The sequence below is a fragment of the Haliotis asinina genome, chromosome 2 (assembly GCF_037392515.1).
Source record: "Haliotis asinina isolate JCU_RB_2024 chromosome 2, JCU_Hal_asi_v2, whole genome shotgun sequence".
Lineage (NCBI taxonomy): Eukaryota > Metazoa > Mollusca > Gastropoda > Lepetellida > Haliotidae > Haliotis > Haliotis asinina.
In genome coordinates, this window is record NC_090281.1 from 74,807,971 (window position 1) to 74,832,153 (window position 24,183).

General features: G+C 38.8%; 2 protein-coding genes across 6 annotated transcripts in view; one reads left to right on the forward strand and one right to left on the reverse strand.

Annotated features, from left to right (window-relative positions):
- Window positions 1–11,405, forward strand: part of LOC137274316 (pericentriolar material 1 protein-like) — a 57,347-nt gene extending 45,942 nt beyond the window's left edge. For 2 of the 5 annotated variants that reach the window (XM_067807458.1, XM_067807456.1), the window contains exons 24-38: window positions 544–1,207; window positions 1,313–1,359; window positions 2,232–2,409; window positions 2,818–3,049; window positions 3,192–3,290; window positions 3,669–3,875; window positions 5,200–5,385; window positions 5,801–6,039; window positions 6,205–6,340; window positions 6,456–6,608; window positions 7,003–7,136; window positions 7,364–7,667; window positions 8,402–8,506; window positions 9,242–9,362; window positions 9,808–11,405. In XM_067807458.1, the coding sequence (XP_067663559.1) occupies window positions 544–1,207; window positions 1,313–1,359; window positions 2,232–2,409; window positions 2,818–3,049; window positions 3,192–3,290; window positions 3,669–3,875; window positions 5,200–5,385; window positions 5,801–6,039; window positions 6,205–6,340; window positions 6,456–6,608; window positions 7,003–7,136; window positions 7,364–7,667; window positions 8,402–8,506; window positions 9,242–9,362; window positions 9,808–9,821 (2,819 nt within the window). In that variant the 3' untranslated portion in view covers window positions 9,822–11,405. The remainder of the gene's footprint in view (window positions 1–543; window positions 1,208–1,312; window positions 1,360–2,231; window positions 2,410–2,817; window positions 3,050–3,191; window positions 3,291–3,668; window positions 3,876–5,199; window positions 5,386–5,800; window positions 6,040–6,204; window positions 6,341–6,455; window positions 6,609–7,002; window positions 7,137–7,363; window positions 7,668–8,401; window positions 8,507–9,241; window positions 9,363–9,807) is intronic. The other 3 variants (XM_067807457.1, XM_067807459.1, XM_067807460.1) reach the window with 3 other exon arrangements.
- Window positions 11,406–12,074: 669 nt separating this feature from the next.
- Window positions 12,075–24,183, reverse strand: part of LOC137274318 (BTB/POZ domain-containing protein 17-like) — a 28,146-nt gene continuing 16,037 nt past the window's right edge. The window contains exon 2 of the mRNA XM_067807461.1: window positions 12,075–18,686. Coding sequence (XP_067663562.1) covers window positions 17,409–18,683 — 1,275 coding nt within the window. The 5' untranslated portion in view covers window positions 18,684–18,686 and the 3' untranslated portion in view covers window positions 12,075–17,408. The remainder of the gene's footprint in view (window positions 18,687–24,183) is intronic.

Here is a 24,183-nt window from a genome sequence, read left to right on the forward strand (position 1 = left end):
GCTAAATAGTGAACGTTAATGTCACATGAATACAGGATGACTGAACATTCTATTATTCTCTTCCTCTGAGCAATTTTTACTTGTGAAGCCTCGGGGTAGAATGGTTAGCAACCTATGGTTGGCAACCTACGCTTGCAACGAAAGGCGACTAATGAGATGAGGTGGTCAATCGTGCTGTCTTAGATGACGCATGTCATCTGTTCCCACTTACATTGCAGATCGATGCTCATGTTGTTGATCACTGGATTGTCTGGTCCAGACTCCATTTTTCACAAACTGCCGCCATATGGCTGGAATATTGCTGAGATAACACCAAACTCACTCACTGAAAGCACTTTGAGTGCCATGACTGTTGAAAATCTGAACCTGTAACAAACATTTAGTGCAAAGATTGCACCTTTGTCGTGTTACACAAAACCTTTTAAGTGGTGATTCAGTAGTTACCCTATAGTCTATTTTAAACTGATATCAATGATGTTCAGTTGTTACAACAGATTAGTGATTTACACTGATTGATACTGACATTATCATTCACCCCTACAGGCTTTTCTATACCCATGCGTGGAGGGAACCTCATGCCTGACATGATACAACAGCAGATCCAGCAACAGCAGCTGATGCTGTGCTTGAATCAGTGCTACCAGCAGTTGGGAGTACAGCAAGTGGAGATGCAGAACATCCAACAACAACTGCACAGTCTGTCCCTCCAGGTGACTGATTCCTGCCCCCAGCAAAGTTTGCCTGTCACTGATGACCGGGAAAATCAGCGACCAAGCCCACTGCAGACTTCACGACTCAATACACCAATGACCACTTCATTTTCAACCATTCCAAATAGCAGTGCCAGCATCAATATGCATACTACCCGACAGACAACTTTCACCCTCAACCCTCACTTTCCTTCTAACTTCTCCTACACCCGTCATCCAGGGGGCAGACAACCCAACACCTACTCTGAGGAGCGAAAAGCACTTAGTCCTCAAACAGATGTGCGGCCCAGTGATCGCCCAAGTGCAAGCAGTGAAACTCACTTCAACAACTTGCGTCCTATCCCTCCAACTAGGATTGATTCCTACCTACAGTCAGGAGATAGGTCGTACTTGAACCAGCAACAGAACAACCATGTCAGCACTGGACGGAAGGATAACACAGATGCATCCAAAGCTCCCAGACTAAACTTACAAGATATGCTTAATTCACGCAAAGTGTAAGTTTTTTGGCAGTCTTTCATAATATTTTCTGAGTGCTTTTGGGGATATAATGTTTGGCTGATCAATGATATCTTGGTTGATAATTTTTTCCTTACTTGCAGAAAACAACATGCAACACAAGGACAATCCACAGGTGTATTTGAAACAGGTAATAACAAATGTGGTAACCTTTCATGAATTTGTGGCATACAATGACCTTTAAGCACATGTGAATGTGTGGAAATCAGTTACATCCCATGCTTTCCCTGCAGTAAGCTGGTCATTCACTAGTTTGTCATCCGCAGCCCATGTTTGTCATGAAAGGCAGCTAACAGGATCAGGTGGTCACACTCTCTGACTTGTTGACACATGTCATTGTATCCCAAGTGTGTAGAATGATGCTCATCATCGTCTGGTTCAGACTTGATTATTTAGACCTATAGCTGGAATACTGCTGAGTGTTGTTAAACAACAACCAACCATCCAGCCAATCATTCACTAACATGTAAGTAAGCTTTCAGTGAGCTATCAACCTGCCAGCCAGATTTTCATGACTGATTTGTTACTAATAAAGAACATGCTGTCTCTGAATAGTGTCAGTTTACTGAAATGTGAATGTGCTTTTGTACAACACTCCTGACAGTTTTTCATTGCTTGACAACATTCTTTGTTGTTCATGCTGTTAACCACTTGTTCTCCTTCCCTTACTTGATAATTGGGGCGATGGGGTAGCCTAGTGGTTAAAGCGTTCGCTCGTCATGCCGACGACCCGGGTTCGATTCCCCACATGGGTACAGTGTGTGAAGCCCATTTTCTGGTGTCTCCTGCCGTGACATTGCTGGACTATTGCTAAAAGCGACGTAAAACTAAACTCACTCACTCACTCACTCACTGCTTCATAATTTGTAAGCTTCTGTGATATATCTAGAAGACCTTCATTGGAAAGGAAAACCTTATACACTAACTTTACCAATTAAGTGTAGAAGATCAGCTGTTCCATTGCTATTTACTATTTTATAATTACATAGTGCTTTTCTATAGTTGAGGGTATGCCTCGTTACTCTTCACCCAATCAAACTGCCGGCGCTGCTGATCGTCGTGGGAAGTACCGGCCTGGTTTGAGTGCTGGCATCAGTGGCGCAGGATTCCATGACAGCACTAGTCTCTCCAGTATACTTTCTGCTCGCATGTCAGATGCTGGACAGTCAAGGAATACAAGGTATCTCATGGGTTTAATTAGGCAGTACTGTTTTTGTTTGTTACTGGAAGAATTCCCTGTGGACATTCCAGATTAGAATAGGCCACCATTTACCCCAGGATCCCTCCAAGTCATTAAATCTGCAGAACTATCCATGCAAAGTTTCTCTGTTTGAAGACAAAACACAGACTGAGAAATTAGCCTTATCTTAACTGGTCAATAGAAATTATCAGTTGTACACTTGTGTCCTTAAGGTGGTAGTCACTATTCGTTCTTAAAATATTAAAGTGTAGGGCAACAGGAGTTAGGGTCTCTCTGAGCCATCTTGCCTAAATTAAGCTAACTTTTGTCATTTTATAACTCTAGAATCTAATAATGATTGTTGCTGTTTGTTCCATCAAGCCAAGTAATATGAATATTCTTTTCCAGGGATGGGGATACTGGTGGTGATCTTTCACTGTTTGAAGCACTGAGGGAAACTATCTACTCTGAGGTAGCTACCCTCATCTCCCAGAATGAGAGCAGACCACACTTCCTTATTGAGTTATTCCGCATCCTGCAGGTTCTCAATTCAGACTACTTGCGACAACGTGGACTCTATGCTATACAGGATCTTGTGTCTAAGACACTTACAGAAGAGAACAGTGACTCTTTTGCTGCGGTAAATATTGATATTCCAACTTAGTTTATGTTGTAGCTGAAGAAGATGATATTTCTTGACCGTGATTAAGAGTAATGATCGTCAAAGTCGTGAAACCTGTCTCCACATGTTGACAATTTTGTGTACTGCCATGTATTTACAGCCGCCACCACCATGGTTGACTGCCACAGCAGGGAACTGTACACCCTCAGAACTGACTCCCAGCGAAAGTCTTGCTACGTCGGATGATGAAGATCTTAAGGTTAGTGTAACATATACATCTGACATTTGGTGAGTAGGTGGTCTGACGTGTCTGAGAAACATCTTGTTTTTACTGCAAAACTGCCCAGGTTGTTATTTGATACACTTGCTGCTATTATCAGTGTATGGTTTGTCCTGAAACAAAGGCAGTGATGGAATAGCTGCTGTCTCGGACTCTCCTTCTCTAACAGTTTAACATGAAGGCATGATGCAAGTTTTTACATATTATTGAAGGGCATTGCACTAATAGTTTAGTTTGGTTCTACTAAGGGACTTACTTCTGTTCAGTGTCTGATGTCTGATGGGTGCAGTGTGTTGAGCCCATTGCTAGGATAGTGCTTTACAGCAGTGAAAAACTTAACTCACTTATTCTCATTAGGCACGACTCCGAGAACGTGTTGCTATGGTCCAAAGAAGCAAGCGTCCTGGCCTGTTGATGGAGGCCAATGGTTCACTGAGGAATGGAACATTTGACTATGCAGAGAAAGTTGAAAACACTAGCTCCCTTTCAACACCATCTACCAGCCTTTGGGATTCCCCTTTTGCTCAAGATTCGCTTGGCGATACAGTCATTCATTTTGACAAGGTGAGCAAGTCATTATTCAGTGGTCTTGATTGTTTTTCATAGAGGAATGATATAACTTTATCTTTGAGGAACAAAACAGAAGTACTTTCTGCATGGGAATATTTTTAAGGTTTGCTGGTTAATGAACTGTATTACAATTATTCTTTTATTCTGCTTCATAGATTGACAGCCCATTTCTGATGATCCCTGTTGTGATATTGCTGGAATGTTGCTAAAAGCAATTTGAAACTATAACTGACGCACTCATTGATTGATGGGGTGGTGGGATATCCTTGTTGTTAAACTGTTCGCTCTGTTCATTGAAGACACGGATTCAATTTCCCAAAAGGGGGCAATGTGTAAAGCACATTTCTGGTGTGCCCTGACATGATACTGCTGGAATATTGCTGTCATAATACTAAACTCACTCACTCATAGATTGACGTCTAGGTGGAATAACTCTGATCATTTGTTAATCCTCATCTGTTGAATGAACTGTTATATTATGATGCAGTGACTAATTTGAGCTCTTGACTTTCCTGAACAAATAATTGCGAGGAACTAATTAAAATATTAGAGGAAAATATTACGAAAGCATGAACTTCCAAACAATACATGCTAGTTCCATCAAACTTGTCAAACATGAACCATAGATGTGCCCTTTGGGGTTCAGATACAGGTTTGAAGTGTAATTTAGCAGTTTCCATGGCAACATGACTTAGGCTGTAGATATGAGGATGTCAGATCTAAACTAAACATGCTAGTGCTAGCTTCAGTACACATATCAAGCATGATCCCTTTATCTGCCTTTTGAGGGGTAGACCCAAAGATGAATTTTATTTTTTGTGTTTTCCATGGAAACATAGATGGGTCTGGTGGTGTACTAAGGTCTTTTGGTATTTAGGAATTTCTAAATTAAATATTTTTTGGGCATTTCTATTGTGGCAAGTTTGACTCTCTCTGAAATTGGTAGTAGTGCTCTTTTCCAGAGCAGAATTTTAAAAATGTTTAATATTTCCTCACAAAACTTGGCACATTTAAAGGTCTTGTGGTGTACTGGTACCTTTTGGTAGTTTGGGAACTTAAAAACTTTTCAGTACTCTCCTTCCACCCTGAAATGTAGTCCCAGGCTTGATTGACATATGTCATTATATCCCTTTTGTTTAGATTGATGCTCATGCTCTTGATAGCAGTTTTATTTGGTCCAGACTCTATTGTTTAAAGAGTGTGGCATAAAACTACTTAACCCATACACACCAAAACATACTTGTAACTAACTGACATAATCATGAAGTGTATTTTGCCACTTTAGGGGATATCGATGCCATCTTGTTATGTTTGCTAGGCACTGGAGAAAATGAGAGAGTACGAAAAGCTGAAGGCCGAGAGTGAAAGGACAAGAGGGACATTAAGTGACAGTGAAGCTTTGCGAGGACGAGATGGACGCCCATCACTTGCAGACCACTTGCAGGCTAATGCTGCCACTATGGACCAAGGCAGTGAGAGCTCGGTGTCAGACATGCCGGTTAGTGTTAGTATCTTTTTTATTCTGGCAATATTGTGTGTTCCTTCCAAAAGAGAGAAGATTCTTTTATTCGTCAGTTATGTATAGCAAAAGTGTTTATTCACATGCTGAATCCTTCATTGAGATTCCTACTTCAGCATTTTCCTCTAAAAGTGATACTGTTGCATTTGCGTCACAAAAGTTTAATTCAGCTTTCTGTATTTATGACAGTTTTAGAGAAATGCTCATTCAGATCCTGTTTGTTCCTTTAAAAGTTAGAACCTGGCTGTGTATGAAGCCCGCATCTATATTTTCTCTAAAGCGAATTGTTTCACGTTTTCTACGCAAGGGTAGTGGAGCAGTCTGAACTAGTTTCGTCATTTATAATTATGTAAAAGCTTCTTCTAACACATCTGTATTTTCTACTGTTGCATTTTCCCAGTACCCACGTATCGACACAAACCAGCTGGACCAACAAATCAAGAGCATTATGACAGAAATTATGCCAGTGATCAAAGAGCATATGGATGATGCCTGTTCCCCACAGTTGCTGGCATACATCAAGCGTCTGGTTCTGTCTCTCACAAGGCAGCATGATAATGGACAGGAATTTGCCCGATTCTTCCACAGACAGCTGGGATCTATACTCCAGGATTCCATGGCTAAATTTGAGGGTCGCAGGTATGGTTGATAATTCTCAAAGTAGTTCCTTGCTGCAGTGATATGACTGGAGTATTGTTGACTGTAGTTAGAGCTTTCTCAAGTTGGATTAAATATCACTTGATGATTCACTCAAAACATTTCAACAATTATCAACTGTGACTGTGTTGTTTTTGCTTTATGTAGAATGCGTGAATGTGGAGAGGAGATGTTGGTAGACATGTCTGAGGTTCTTTTCAATGAACTGGCTTTCTTCCGTCTCATGCAAGATCTGGATGAACCAACCATAGCTGACAAGATCCGAACAAATGCATGGTTTCAGGTCAGTGACATCTTTGTGGCTTTCAAAATAATCTTCAATATGCTCTACTTTGATGCAGAGCATAGTCTGTTGTATTGGTTGTCTATGTATTTCATGGACAGTGGTTGATTTGCAGTCTGTGTCCGACAAATCTGCCTCCAGCAAGAAAATGGCAGTCCTTGTAGGAGAGGAGTCTGATGGTAATGAGAGCAGTTCCGAGCCCACAGATGATGACCGCATTCCTTCTACACTCAGGATGACCACAAATGAAGAGGAGGATCTAGGAAAGGTGATCTCCAGCTTTCTTTCCATTTGTTATTAAGAATGGTGGGGTAGCCAAGTGGTTTAAGCATTTGCTTGTCATGCCTAAGGCCAGGGTTTGATTGCATGGGTTTAGTGTATGAAGTCCATTTCTGGTGTTCCCAACAGTGACATTGCTTGGAATATTTCTAAAAGCGCTGTAAAACCCAACTCAGGTAATCCTTTTGTAATGCTTTGTCTTTTTCACTCTAGTACTAGCTTGCTTAGCCATGTTAATGTAGAAGTGAATCTCCTTTTGGATGGGTGCATATGGCATTCATGATTTTAGAGGTATGTTGTGTAAACAGTTCTTGTGATGATTTCAGAGAGATAATTGTTTACAAAAAGAAACTTGTAGTTTGTTGATAATTGTGAAATTACAGGACAGGGATGATGAGTTGGCAAGTGAGATGCCAGTACAGGATGCAGAGGAGAAAGATGAAGATCCAGAATCTCCATACAAAGCTGCAGGATTGCAGATAGAGCTGGCTGTTAGTGAAACCAAACCATTTACCAGGTCAGTTACAAGCTGATAATGACCTCTACTAAAGAAATATCGATGGTTAACAAATGTTCTGCCTGGAACTGCTTCCACATAAGTAATATTCAACCATTCATTAATAGTCTACTCAACTCAGTAGCGATTGGTGATTAGATGGCTCTACTTCATACAAATGTAGAACTTTTGTTCTTGCCATTGGGATTTTCATTTTATTTATTTGCGAGTGCCCTGATTTCATACAGGATTGGAAGTGATGAGGATGAGGATGAAGCAGATGAGTCTCAGAGTATGGAGGACCCATCTGAGACTGCTGTGTCACGAGATAATAAACTGGAGCATTCACAGCCAGTTCAGGAGTCTTCAGCTAGTGGAGAGCTTGATAGTCCACGGAAAGAGACAGAATCGACACCTATGAAGGAGAACAATGCCACTGCTGAAGAAGAAAAAGAAGCTGACACACAGCAGCTAGAGACATCTGAGGCAGATGGCACTGTAACAGGGGGAGCAACTGTAAAGGCAGATGCATCTCAAGACGATGTCAGCCAGGTACCAGATTTTCTGTCATAACTTGAGGTGTCTGTAGAAATGCCAGATGTGTTCCCTGAATCATTCTCTTCCCACAGAGGTTACTTGTCATATCTTCCTACAAACATCTGTTCTAATACGGCCATATTTGCTGGTTCTAATAAAATCCCCGAGAGGCAAATAATCGCAGCTCGAAGTATCTCCCTTCTTTCTATCCAATCAGAATGATACATCGACTTACATCCAGCTTGACTAACCTATGCAAGTTGGCGACTTGTGTTTATGTGACACACAAGTTTAATAGGTAGCTTGTCTGTTGTCAATGAGGGCGATGGAGATGCCATTGAATCGCCATTTCATGGATGTGCTCTGTCACGAAGAAACATTTGCGCCTAGTGTTGGGGAAGAGGTTCTAGTTTTCCTGATGCATAAGGAACCTACCGAGGCCTTAAGAATATTTACTTTTGAAATAACGTTGCTAATTGCACAACAGAGGTTCGTAGGAAGATATGCCAAGTAACCTCTGTGGAAAGAATGTCCTTGAATATGATCGTTTTAATTTAAACTAACTGCAAACTCATTCTTCTTATGAACCATTTTGACCTATAAGGCAGCCAACTACCCACTACTTTTGATAATGAAGTATTAAATAGATAGTTCTGTAGTTCATGTTTATGTAATTATCATGTTATCTTGTCTCAGATTCTATACTTCTGACTCAGTGAGCTCCCTGCTTAGTATGCATTGTCTGTTAGAAGGTTGGGGGACAAGTCAATGGTGAAGTTCACATAAATGGCGAGGTCAACATTGAAGAGATCACTTTGGATGACCTCCCTGCTACCCTCACAGTTGGCAGTCCAGTAAGATTGTTTTCTCATTAGTTACATGATTTGCCACAACAAAGATTCCTGAAATACGTACATGTACACAGTATATGATTATGTGTCTTCATGTCCTCTTATTGATATTTTCTCAAATCAACAAAACTGAAAGTGGGAATAGCTATTAGAAAGTTGAAAGTTGCAGTTTAGTAACTTTGTCAATGAGTATTTGATGAGTATTTTCAATGAGTACAGTTAGAGAATCACAATGCTGAGTAGCATTTTGAACTGCTGTGTCCCAGAGAGTTCACTTCTTCGCTGATGATGGTTAAAATGCTGTCCCACTGTGAACATATTGGTAGACATCAAATTTTGCAGCATTCACATTTACTCATTTATCATTTTTGGATTCTTCAGAGAAGATTCTTTGAAGAAGATAAAGAAATTGGCATGTTGATGTTATATTGACATTGCCACATCAACTAAACACTTTTTAATTATGTGATGATTAGCATGTTATATTTGGGATTACAGTTTCTCACTAAATTACAGGTTTACATTCCTTTTTCAGTTAGGTCCCATTTGATATTTAAACCCACACTTTCAGAGTAAATCACGTCACATCACCAGTGGACAATGTCAACAGTCTAACCCCACTCAGTCACAGCAATAGAAGCTTGACGACTAGCAGTCTAGCTTACATATGTAGTATACTTGTATATGGGTGGATGGAATAAGTAAGATGTTAATCTAAACTGTATGGTTTGTATATAGGCTGACCTGGAAGAGAGACTAGAGGAAGAGCAGAAGCTTACTACTGGTGCTGCAGGTATTCTCACAACAATGGAGACTCCAACAGAACTTGTTGGGGATGGAAGCGCCCTAAAAGAACCAGGTACCAATAAATAATAAACATGGTGTACATTCTTGGCACTTCAGTTTTGTTTATGCATATGTAAATAGCATGCTACTGAGATTGCAGGATTTTCATGTGTTGAATTCCTTGAAGTTGGTTATTTCACTGATTATATCCTCAACACTTTCATTGTAAGCAGGTTACACTGTAATGCTATTTTGGCATTTTCTTACACAACATGGGGATTCTCGAGGGTTAGTAACTATATTGGCACTTGGGTTTTTTTTAAAATATTTTATTGTTTCCTAATCACATGATTGTAATATTTGAACTTGATATTCTCAGGAATTATAGTTTGTGCTCATTTGTCATCTGTGTCCCTACCATAATCAGTGATCAAATATTACTGCAACCATGCTGTCATTTCTTGCATTTCTGTAGACATGGCCAGCAAGTTTTGAATTAAGTCGTATTTCTGTTTTAGAGAGTGAAGCATAACCACATCATCCTTCTGATGGAAGAGGTCAACGTCAGCCCGTCAGCACGTTTTCATGTTCACCAATTACTGATTAGACAATACTGTTGTTGTTACTGTTGTGACTATCAGCATGAGCTGACACCCATGTTTATTACTACAATCACATCCAAACCAAACAGAAGCATTTCTGAGCCGCCTGTCCATCGAGGCAGGCCTCAGTTTCACGCTAAGTGACACAGCCTCACTGTGATCCAACTCACAACTGCTGAAGAGATGTAGGTTGCATTGTTATTCCATCCATCATTGTTGTTTTCTTGTTGACATAGATGATGTTTCATAGCTTTATATTTTCATGATTATGTAATTTATTTTACGCCAATTTAACAAGTTATATATTTTGCCAGTTAGTAATTGTATGCTGAAGAACAGCTTTAAATCATACCATTATGATGATTATCATGCTATAGAAGTCACCACCATATACCATATTGGAAAATCAAAGTCAGGACTGTTAGTAAATTAGACAGCAAATAGCTTTGTTACTTGTTCAAACTGCTACCTACAGTAAAGCATTTAAATTCATGGGTGGACCAGTGTAAAGAATTAGTGTGTGCTCTCAACCCACCTCAACACAGACACCATACACATGGATAGATGATGCACTTCCCTCTGATATTACAGTGTGCTGTGTAAACCACTTCAGGGCCTCATCTCAGTCATTCATACTCTGTCCAGCCCCACCAGTTACAGTGGTCGTTTCTGCCTGCTGAGGTGTATGTTTTTGTTTTGTTGGATTTGTGGGGGAAACAAACGATTCCTGTGATTTGCAAGATCCATATTCTCTGTTCATGAAATGTTCTGAAACAAAGTGGAAGATGACTGTAAGTCAAAACCTGCCAACTTGAACATTATTGTTTTAAAAAATTCATGACTTCTAATATGTACAATATTCATTAGCAGTAATGATCTCATCTACATTGTTCTCATATGTTTTTATGTGGTGGAGTCAGATGTTTCATGGACTTGTGATTGTCAGACATTGAATTGAATATTATAAAGTAATGTCTGAAGAAAATTGTCTGGGAGTATTTGACATAAAGTAATTTTGGCTTTTGGCTAATAAGTGAAATAACATTTTCTGACTATTAACAAATGCTTCGCATGTAGATTTATGAATTACGGCTTGTTTGAAAGGGCATGAAACCATCTGGATGATGGATGAAAGGCAGAATCAACTTATAACATTGACACTGTAACCATAATCTTCCTTGTATATTTTGATTCCATCTAACTGTTGTCATAGTGACTTAGTACATGAACCTGCATGTAGTCTTTAAAATCTCTAGCATTAGGTATAAGAATGTCAATTGATGAGAAGTGACATCAAGTGGACCAAACAAAGGAAGTGTCTGTGATTTCTGCCTGTGATTGTGAGGATAGGGACTTCCCCAAGGGAAGCCCCCTACGTTAAGCATAAGTGTATTGTGACTGGGGAGAGACAAAGAGGGATGATGAGAGATGTAGACAGCAGGCCACGATGGGTGCCCATGCTGTAACTGTGATGTGCTTTGCCACTGTTTTATCAATAAACTGATATAGCATCATTATTGAGTTACATATATTTTTGTAAACTGTTTCGTAGAGCAAAAGAAAGGGTTGTTGTACTGCCAAGATTTACAAGAAGATAGCTTGTACCTCTGTAGCAGGTACCTATCGAGACAGTTCATTACATCATCCATGAGCATATAGCGTATGTTATCAACTACATGTATTTCATTTTTTATGAGTTAACAGCTACTTAGATACATGTTAAGGAATGATTTCAAAGAAAATATCCTTAAACATCTGATAATAGTTTGTCTTGTGTAGCCATCTTCCATTTACATTGCCTCACATACTATCATTGAAGCCGTGTGGAGAAGCAGTACAGACTCTTTGATGTAACCTGTTCAGCCACCATGGCTTACACTGCTGACTTTGTGCGCAGTGATTTGGTGCCTGACTCTGAGGGTGTTGGTTCAGATCACAGTTGGGAAGTCAAACCTGAAAGTGCTAGAATCTGTACTTTCCCGAGAACGAGTAATCCCCAAATTAACCTGTTACATTTGATAACTTTCAGAAAGGCATTGTGTATTCTATATTCATCCATTTGGTCTGTGTATTCATTGGAGGACACAAGGTAGTCAGTTTAAGACTGGTTTTAGTTTCAAAAGAGAATACTGTTGTGAGTGTATGTGGTTTTATTGGAATATTAATAACAGAAAACAAAACCATTGAGGTAAAAGTTTATTGTCAATGGCAGCATGAAATGATAAGTGAAGCTGAACACAAGTCAGACAAGGAAACATCAGACCTACATAGTATAAGAAGGTAGTTTATAAGCACACGTTGTGGTATGTACATCACATGAGGGAGACCAGATCTCAGCTTGAATGGCACAGTGATACTACCATGGTTTTAATAACAAGGCTTATTCATGTACCTTGAAATACATAAAGATGTATGTTTTTTCCAAATGTCAAGTGTGAAATCATTTGATTACTTAAACTACCAGTCTGACCAGGTTATTTACAGATCTGACAAGCCAAACCCAAATCCAACAGTCAATATATGAAGAATTTTGTATTTAAGATTCATTTACTGTTCCACCTTACATCATAATGATACAACCACAAAAAACCATGAATATATTACTGATTGAAACGTATTAGATGAGCCTGTGCAGTAAACACGTTTGTGACAAGCAGGTGGGGCAGGAATGTGGCCGAATACACTTGGTTGCCACAGGTGCATGAGGTAGATCGGGGATTAAGCATGTGCAATGCACCCTGACCGTGGCGTTAAATCAATGCTGCTTCTGTGTAACACGTGTCCAGTAGTATGACATAACAATCAAAACACGATTCGCAAAATTGATCTTTTCAATATTTGGACAAGAGCCTGTTTCCCTCTTGTTTCAAATGGAATGTTCTGGAGGGCATTCGAATGTATGCAAATTGGGGTCATTTGTCAGGTTGTGGCTCATCTAATACTTATCAAGCAGTACCTTATAAAGTAATAACATGAAAATGTTACAAGTAGTAATACCTAACATCCTGATCCATAACAAGTATTAATTTTTCAGTTTCATCCCAACTAAAATGGCAGATCCATACACATGCCAAATATATAGAAAAATTGAGTTACAAAAATATATTTTACTTGTATTTCAACCAACCCACAATTATTCTTTCAACAAATGCCGGAAGGACAATTTTAGAGTAAGGAATTGCATACTTATTAACTGCAGTAACAAGGGTTAAGAGACAAACCCCAAACACGAGATTTGTGATTTAAGTGTGAAAGTATTCATCTGACGGTATATTATTCATCTATATCATGAAAACATGTTTTGGTGAATCTTTGGTTGTTGCTCTTGTTAAAAAAATATCAACATGAAACATGTTTTGTCAAAAGTAAATTATCAGATAACCACTAAAATAATTCCTAAAGCAATTGTTAATTTTACCATGCTGTCGTTGAGTTTCATGGCAGTTCACCCAAAGCTAAGGCAGCAAGAACTGAGGCTAAAAAATATTTTATCAGTGTAGCGTTACATCAAATAGTACTGACAAAAAGAAATAAGCATTCCTCATCCTCCATGGACGTTGATGAATATACTACCTTCTTCAACATACATCCATCCTCAGTGAACCAGGGTATTTAATGCACACTGACTAAGATAAACTTCCTTATATATTCACCACCTGTTTCAAATGATTCAAATTCAGCTACTGATAACTGTCCAGTTAAATACTGCCCGGAATGCCGTTCATGATAAGGTAGAGGTAGTGACATCATTTCCACAACAAATCTATGGTACAAAAGATTTCAGGGTATTTAATCCAAATAGAGGCCCTGGATTATAGATTATGATTTAAGCCACACAGGATACTGCATGACTACATCAATAAATAAAGCACCCAGATGACCGAATGGAATGCAACAAATACTATATACATAAATAGTTAGCACCTCGGAGCACTGAACAAGAACTGGAAATTGTGAATATGTGTTGTTGTTCCACATAGAATAACAGAGAATCATACAATGTACCCCCAACAGAAGCTGTTTACGCTTTCAACTAATTTGAGTTTGCAAATACATGACAAATTTTTTATATTTTTTTTTGCCCCACATACATGTAATATATCATCAACAGTAAAGTACTTTAACTATTTAAAAGGAATATTACTTCGGTGATTTTATTGTATTTTTGTTTCCACTCATGCCTGTAAGTTTTCTGAGGATAAAAAGCTGTAAAATAAGAAATAAAATTGGTCTGGCCTTAATATAGTAAAATCATCAGGCCGTGATAGATTAATTATGGTCATATGCAATAAGTGGTGTGTTTCACCAGCTGACTGGGACAATAGATACAAGCAAGCACTGATGTTATTTGTGTAATGTATATGTGTGGATTGATCTAACTAGACTTGAGATACATAATAGATATAGTCCATTTGGTTCAAAAGCAGACCGATGAATTGCAATGTAACGCGAAAACTAATAAACATAACATATTCCGTGAAACGCTGACCATAATCAAAACACACCAACTCTGAGGGTTTTTTTTTTTCAGAATTTTTGTCCTAATAATCAAAATGTTTATCAAACTATCATTAAAATATTGACACAGTTCACCGATTACTACAAGGGAGGAGTATTTTATTTCATTGAGTATTTTACGTTTATCAGTTTTAGAGCTAGACTGCACTTCATTTGTCTGCTCTTGAGCTAAAATGACTATATTGACTGTAATGCAAAACATCCCTTTGGCTCCTTTGGTGTTTAATGCCACTCTCAGCAATATTCCAGATATTTGGTGGTGGTCTGTAACTAATCATGTCGGGATCAGACAATCCTGTGATCACCATCCTGAACATCAACCTACATAAGTGGGATACAGTGCCATGTGTTAGCCTATCCTGATCCTGATCACCTTTTATGTATGACAAGCATGGGTGGCTGAAGATTTCTAACCTGGATCTTCCTGGGTATCCATGAGTGATGGAGGCAATGTATAAAATAACGGTAAAATCTTTACACCTACAATTAATTTACCAAAAGTGATAGTCTTCTTAAAACCCATTCACGACTACTTGGACTTTTATGTATTGTACATGTACATTGGTTTTCAGATGCTCCCTAAAACATACAGCTGTACACTAGGCACTTTCTACTAATGACCATTCATTACATTTTCATGATCAAACGCTACCTGAACACTTTCAGGACAATAAATAATAAATTAACAAGTTTCTGTACATATGTAATGTGTACACGTCAAATTACATGATGCATTAAGTTTTGGTACACACAGTCCTGCTTCTAACATAGGCGTCATCACAAACTGACTAATAATGCTTATTGTACCTGTCGTAAGGTTGATAAGGAATCTAATTCAAGGTACACGTTCACAATTCTATCTAACATGTCTGTAGATTTACCCAAGACCAAAGTGGAGGTAATTATTTATGTTGGTGAAACCGGTCTCACGCAGCGCCTACCATGACACTGCTGTTAGCGAGTTTGAACAATTTCATGGTAAAATCATGATCACAGTTATAAGTGTCCGACAAGCACTATTTTAGAACAGTGCTGGCTTTGATGACTGTCCCTCCAGTTAAACATGATGCTATGTTTAATCATAGTTTTGTTGGCTGTGGAAACTGGTAAGACTAGGATTGTTATGGTCCAGCATTAATCTAGTTTCTAGTCAGAATCTGTCATCATTATATAATTCTTAAACATCTTCATCACTGAAATGCTGTTCATATCAACAATGTTTGCACAACTTTCCAGAATAAAAGTATGTAGAGGCCAGAGGCAATTAAAACCACACTTGCAACCTGACTATTTTGAACAGAGTAAATATATGACAGTTACATTAAAAATATGTCTTGGAAGGATAAAACTTGTCTGCATTTCAAACACTGATATTTCCTTAATTAAACATATTAAGATATCTATGTATAATTAAGATAAATGTTTAGTAAAGCAATAAATGAAAATGTGAAAAAGATCCTCTAAAAGTCTTAATCAGTAAGAAAATTTAGGGATAAACACAGCAACTAGTCCATTATAAGTATCCGTTAAAATTCAGATGACTATTTTTCTGCAACGTCTGGATTTGTAACAGAAAACAGCCATCTGAAAAATCTGTGAGCAAGATGTTAGATATCTCCCTCGAGATTGGGACAGCTTGAAATGAAGAAACTTCTTTTTTACAGTGGAATGACCAAATGTTGGAAATATGACAAGAATAATTCACAATACACAATGTACCTGGTACCTACAATATCATATAAACCACTGGAAGATAATAAACTATCACTAATGATGCATGGAATGTGCATAAAACTTTATCCCATGTTTAGACACACAACTTCGTAAACATTTGGTGAAACACAACCATAGAAATCTGCTATGCTTACGAATAGTCAAGAAAACAAGGGTTAACCTTATTCCAGTATAAACTTTCTCTATTAAAATGCCCATGTGAATATTGAATCACAAATATAATAAGTGCAAACCTGCATACAAACAATCATAGGTTTCTGGCAAGTCTGAGGCCTTCAACTCTTTACAGTTGCTGTGTCCAAGACCTCCCAAAATGTTTCTGAGGACATGCTGTTGCAGTACTGGAATGTTACAAATGGTGCAATATATAGACTTATAAGTCTTCATACTAAGTCATATATGGTACTTACAGTTTGGCCCTACAATAGTGTTAGTGCCTCTGGAAGACTTGGCCTCACTGTTACAGGAAATAGAGCCCAAATATTTCTGTTTCTTACTCTAGGAAATGACAGGTAGCATCCAAGGTTGAATCTCTTTACTTACAAATCCTCAATGCAGCCACAACTAACAGCCACCATTTCTTAGAATCCTAACATGTCTTAGCACATTGTTATCATATTGATCCCTTAACCTCAACAATTCCATGAAGCATTTACATCAATATCTCTTACAAATTGATCATTTCAGGCTGGAATATCTTTACTGCTAAAACTGTCAAAACTGTGTGCATTTTTAAAACAGAATACTCAATTAAAAAATAATTATATCTTAACCCAATATGTTTTTTGTCTTGGATGTCATTACTGATCCATTGAATCCTCTCCAACTGTTCAATATATAATAAAATCACAAACATTACACTTGATCAAATGTACAGCCTGGGACTGCAATAAATATATTCATGAATAAATAAATAATTCAGTACATATAGAAACGTGCACGATAATTCCATGCAGCATTGTCTTCTTCAAGTGATATTCTGATGTAACTTGCAGAGATAGTTACTGAACCAAACCTTGTAAATATGTTAAGAATCCTCACTCAGTGACACATAAAGCATTCAGCTATCATGAACCTGGTTATCTCAAAATAATGTTGAAATAATTAACAACCAGATTCATTAAAGAGACCCAACATTCTGGGCCTTGCATTACAACTTCAAACTGCTGTTTCCAGTGGCCAAAATAACAATTAATGTCAGGAAGTCATCATATTGCTCCTGTACTATTTCTGAAATGGACAATCAGAAATTCGAAACTCCATTTCTATTTTGGTACTTGTTTGATGATGACTCCCATAGCTTTTGCCTCCTCTGATGTTGGAAGCACCACATTCATACTAAGGCTGTTGCCTCGGGAACAGACGTAGGTTTCCGACCTATCCACTTGTATCACCTTTTCTTCTTCGTCAAAGATGACAAGAGTTGCTTGGATCCTGGCCTCACCGTTGATGAGCGCTGACTCATGAGAGTAGATCTGTATCGTCCATCCATCATTGTTTGTGTTGCTTTTTCTGTATGTGATCTTCCACTCGCCATCTTTGTTATTTGATGGCACAGGACCAACGGATGTACGGACATCGACTTGAATTCCAAACCTGAGCGTGTTCTGCATTCGGACTGTGTCCACAGTAAGATCTGTGTAATCCCGGGGCAAGAAATATGGCTTTTCAAAAGAGATTTCAAGTTCACACTGTGCAGGACAGAGTGATCGGTAACGATAGGCTTGACTGACGAGCTCCATGAGCTGTGACTTACACTGACGGTCATCAAGGTCAAGGTCAACATCAGTTTCGATCTTGTACAGCTGTTCAACTTGCATCTGTGGGAAGCGGATCAGAGGAAGGAGTTCCTTAGCATAGTCACAAAAGTTGGCTACATGGTTCTCATGAAGCAGCCAACTCCTCACTGCTTTGTAAAGATGAAACTCGCTTGATACAACTAAATCCGAGTTGTGTAAAATGTCCGACACAAACTCAATGTCCATGTTGTACCACTCAGGCAGCATCAGCAATGTCTCCATGTTCCATGCTATTGTCTTGGAACACTGGTCAATCAGCTCCTCCATGTTGAGAGCCTTGGCCCAGGAGTACCAGTTCAATGCGTTCCTGACCTTAGGTGAACGCGTATTGTCAACCATGTAGCGTGTACACAGATGCTTCAGGGACATCACACTGTACTTGTCTGCCAGACACAGGATTCCCACTGCCGATTCCACACTGATGTTCACTTCTGCTGTGTACAAGAAGCGGAGGAATCGGTCAAAGTGCTGCTGGCACTCAGGGCTTTCGTTCAGCTCCACTTCAGGTTTGATAGGTTGTGTCCATCTGCTCTCATACAACATGGCCCGGAACACCTCACTGGACTTGGCCAACACAAACTTGTGTGCGTAGTAGGTGTCCTTCCCTATTTTGAGCTTGACGTCACTGAGAGCCTCCTGGTTGTAGAACTGCGACACCCCCTTGATGAAGTCCCCCTCATCCCGCAACACATGGTTGTCCTGCTGCTGCTGCAGGATCCCTGGGGTGGTTTCACCATCCATCTTCTGAAACAGTACACGGTCATGTGAATATAAAGTAATTCCATAGCATTCACTGGCTAACCAATCAAACTGGGGGGTTATGTTCCCTTAAACCAGCAAAATGTTCAGCATGCTTGAGGACTACTGGGGGACCTGATCCACAAAATGTTCGTAGTGCGAAGACACATGTAATGCTTGATAAACTATACAGTTACAACAGGTCATAATATTATGTCATAATGAGTGCTTTGTGGACACTGACTAATGATAAAATGGGTGGTGCTCATATTGTATTATTGTGCTTTAATATGCTGACTTCAAACTATGTCTCATGTTAAGGTTTAAATACAAAGAACAGTTCACATATAAATATAAGAGTTGACCTAAATATAATTTTGCATTTATGGAGGTATAATGAAAAAAAAAGACAAAAATACCCCACACTGTTGTATGTAGATTTACACAGAACACACAATTTCATTTCTCACTCAGATCATCTGCGATATTCATGCTAGCATCATGGATCACTTGTCCATAAGCTCTGTGAGTGAGATATTCTATTGCATACACACCTCAAGCGACTGACCTCTGATCTAAGTACTATTCACAACTTAATACACCCATAGCTCACTTGTTATCAACAGGTTATGTAGTAACTTGGGGTAGGATCACTAAATTAAGGTGTGGTCTTTATCAGATTCACCACTCTCTGTGTGTGTGTGTGTGTGTGTGTGTGTGAGAGAGAGAGAGAAAGGAGGGAAGGAGAGAGAGAGAGATGGAGGGAGAGAGAGGTGTCCATAAACTAACAGGCTGTTCTTTTGTTACCATGTGTGTTGATGATTTTGATTTTCATGCGCGGGGACTACAGGAGTTACTAAAGTAAACCTTGATTCAAAATTTTTTAAATATACTGGACAAAAATAGTAAGGGTTAATTTTTAAATTATTAATAATACTGTATTTATTAATTGACAAACTGAAGAAATATCAGTCATAAAAATACAAATATCCCTAACTTATTTTGTCCTGTATATGTATTCTGCCCAATTTATAGTGTAGTAAAATCATTTTGTCCCTAAACTATTACAGTTAAAGTATTAAGCAAGCAGTATTGGTTTTCAACTGTCACACTGCAGGTGGTGTCTACTGATTGTGACCATGAAAATTCATCATTAATAACATCATATTTCATGTACAGCTATGAACTGCCTAATCAGTCTGCAGCAGGTGGGATCCGTGAAGGTTCCGGGATAGAATAGGCCTTCAGCAATCCGTGCCTGCCATAAAAGGCGACTATGCTTGACTAACAGGATCGGGTGGTCAGGCTCACTGACTTGGTTGACACATGTCATCTGTTCCCAATTGCGCAGATCGATGCTCGTGCTGTTGATCACTGGATTGTCTGGTCCAGACTCGATTATATACAGACCTCCTCCATATAGCTGGAATATTGCTGCGTGTGGCGTAAAACCAAACTCACTCACTCACTCACTGGAGCAGGTGGAATATTACAGTTTCTGTGACAATGCCATCCGAGTGTCATACTTGTTAGCTGAAAATCAATTACTGATTTGACAAGGAATTGCAGTTCGAGGAAAGGCAGACACACTTGTATGTATATTGTTACACACATAAAACAACCTTCTGAAATAAACCATTCACGACTATAGGCTTAAGTACAAAATCTTACCTAGCATCTGCAACCCCTGAAAATTACAGTGGTTTACAATTCCATGATACAAAATGAAGTTATGTATCCAGGTTTAACACGACCATTCTAAATGAGTGAAACTACTGACCTGACGGCACCCAATGTGGGAACTGTCAGTCTAATGGTACCTGTTATTACAAAGTAAACCTTTCTCCATACCTCCTGCAGCTACCAGACAAACTGAACATGACTTTATCAAAGACACTTGTCACAATCATTGTGGGTGTCTGTTACAAGCCATATATCATCTGACAGGCTGCCTGCCAGAATGTCAGCTGATATGGTGCTAGTTACATTCAGCCAGCACTGGGAGATTCCACTTCTCAACACAAGCCTACAAAATCGTTTATTATCAGACTACCAAGGTAATTGTGTGTGTTGAACAAAATCTGTGTCAGGAGTACCAGCTACTCATAGCACCGTATATTTAACATATGTTATGCAGGCAGACCACAATAACGTTGAGTTTACAAGCTAATCAAATACTTTACAAAAGTAAACAAAACAAAAGCTGTATTTGTTTTTTTTCCCAGGGGGTGAGAGGGGAGGAAGATCATGTGGGAGGTATTTATTCAATAACCTGAAATCAACCCTGACTGAATGGATATGGTGTTACACCCTCTCTGACACATTCCTGCAGTATCAATATAGCAAATGTCTGAAATAGGCTTCACACATTGTACCGGCATGTGGGTTGAAAAAGTTAACACTGCAATCAAAAATTAACAGATCTTCTTGGGTACATGGAATACAATGGTAGCACATGCTTCTTTTTGAAAAAAAAAGAGGAGTATGCATTGTACATGCAAATGAACAAAAATATTTTGTTTAATGAGCATATAAGCCTAAGAAATACCATTCCAACATATCTGAAATTTTTGCAATTTCACTGGGTGGTGATATAAAGTGTTCATTGTATATCACAACTTATTTTAGTAGTCTGTTTCATTATTTACATTAAAAATGTCATTCAATATTGCTTGTATCAAATTCTTTCAAATCATGTGTGAAGTTAACAACAGAGCCCCACTTACCATTATGTACTGTTACCTGTCAGATTAACATTGTCAATGACTTGAAACCAACTTGTGTGGACAGAGAAAAGACACACTTATCATGAATGCCATAATTTAACTGATTTCATGTCATATCTGACTGCTAAATATCCTGTACATCCACGCCCTATAGGTAACATTCCACCCACCTCTTCACACAGTCCCACCCACTACACACATACAAGAAGTATTCACTAAAAGATTTAACAATGGTGTTGCTACATGCATGAATGGATCTGAATGTATGTGCAGTTCAAGATGATGTCATCGACAAATGTGGAGAAGACCAACAAAGGATGCTATGCACAGGGTGACTCGGGTCAGTCATAGTAAGTGCAAGTGTAAACAATGGCCGATGACATCATCATCACAGAAAGAAACGAATCGGAAGGCAAATCAGTACTTCAGTTTTCTCACGCATCACTGGTGACCTATGACATAACTCAAGCAGACATTTGTCATGTAACTCAAGAGGTATTCAAGGATTAACAGATTAACGACAAGATGATAAGGCTGGTTGGGTTGCTGTTTAATGCCGCACTCAACAATATTTCAGCTATGTGATCATCCTGGCCTTCTGTAAATAATTGAGTTCAGACCAGACAATCCAGTGATCAACCGCATGAACAATAATATACACAAAACTGGGATATGATGATACAATGATAAGTCAGCGACCCTGACCACCCGATCCCATTTATTTAATTTGCCTCTAACGACAAATATGGATTGTTGAATACCAAACGATCGTCTAATGTTAAGGTGTTTTGTTCAGAGAAACACACATTAAACTAACTATTTCTGAAAGCTTTACACCACATAACTTGATATTGGTCCATATATAATTTGTCCTACCTTGTGCTTGGACACTAACAAGTTAAAACAAGGACTAGTATGCCTGGAGTCAGTAGAATATATCTGAGCTGGGCATCCATGTTAAACTGTACTATGTACTAGGTGGTACTTAAGACATGGGTAGGCCCAGATTGGTAGACACACATGCTTACTTGTTTCTACAATAATCCTTAATGCTATAGACCTTACATCACACATTCAATGCCTAAATTATTCATGGATAAATTACACCCACATGATCTCTGAAATATGAACTGAACACGATGTACATTATTGAATTGATGCACCTATTATATATATTTTATGCATCCCTTTATAGACAGAGAAGATTTGCAAACCGAATCCATTCTTCATCAACTCACTCCTTAAAATGGCAACCTTTCTACTCATCATAGGTGTGACTGTCACCTTAGCTTCACTTTGTTAAGTAACTACAGTGCTTTAGAATATCTGCCTGCAGTGAAAACAAGTTCTTTGAACTTCACACCAAGATAAACATTGCTCAGACTCAAGTAATGGGCCCACCTGTCAGGGGTGCACCACCTCCTTGAAGCCCACTAAACACATAATTGTCTACAAAATTCCTGAATCTTTGGGTGATATAGTTCATCAAAACAAAACAACAGACTGTATTGCTGTTGCACAAATATGAACATTTTTCTGGCATGCTGTATGTTGAGTGAACCCTTTTCAATAAGTTCACACTTGAAATTACTACCAGGCAATGTTTATTTAATCATTACTTATATGGATAATGATCTACACAGGAAAACATTAGAAACAATATGAACAGTACAACACTGATGCATCATATTTTTCAGAAGTGGCCCAGATGTGTCAGGTTCTGCAAATCGCTTGTTGCATGTCTTGGGCAGACATTACAACAATGATTATGGGTTCCAATCCTATTTAAGGTAACTACGCTTGTCGTAAGAGGCGACTAACGGGATTGGGTGGTCAGCTTCGCTGACTTGTTTGATGCATGTCCTTGGGTCCAAATTGCGCAGATCGATGCTCATGTTGTTGGTCACTGGATTGTCTGGTCCAGACTCCATTATTTACAGACCGCCTCCATATAGCTGGAATATTGCTGAGTGCGGCGCAAAACTAAACTCACTCACTCACTCACTCACTCCAATCCTGTTTATCTTACCGATAATATGTTTCTAGGCTTGTCAGTACCATACATGTTTGTTTAGGTTTTAAACATTAGGCTTTCATCACACACCAAGTTCACACACCATGATGCAACTGGAATGCTGATCATTCATTTTGGCATTTAACCCAATAATCACTCACAGATATCTTGATAGAAAAAGAATTTTCTGTTTACTTTTGGTGCCTCTTTCCCTTAAGGACAAGAATACAAATCCTAGTTGAAGCAGCATTATGAAACTAAGTTTGCAGATAATCAGCTGCTAGACACCATCTTTAGTGGGAAAATATCCAAAGGCTGACACATTTTCTGGGTTTAAATGCTGACATGATCCAGATAGACATGATCAAGACTCCTTCAGGGTCCAGACAGACATGATCAAGACACCATGGGTTCAGAATGACATTGTGAAGATTATTTGGGTTTAAAAATGCATTGTGTATTCATAGGGTCCAGATTACCAAGGTTTCACTGTAAACCCTGAACACATACATCTTCTACACCACTGACTAAGTACACCTGTCATGTTAATTACAGGTAGACTAATGGCTATTACCTGGGTCGGCTGGAAGGTCAGCACTTTGTGTGTCATTAATTACTTGTCCAGATAACAAACAACAACCTGTGTTTGCCACCGTTCACTCTTAGTCATGTCCACAAATATTGCCTACAGCAAGCTGAATATAGGCACATGGTTTCAGGAAGTATAAGTATTCAATATGGGGAAGTGTTTGTAGTTAAAGTT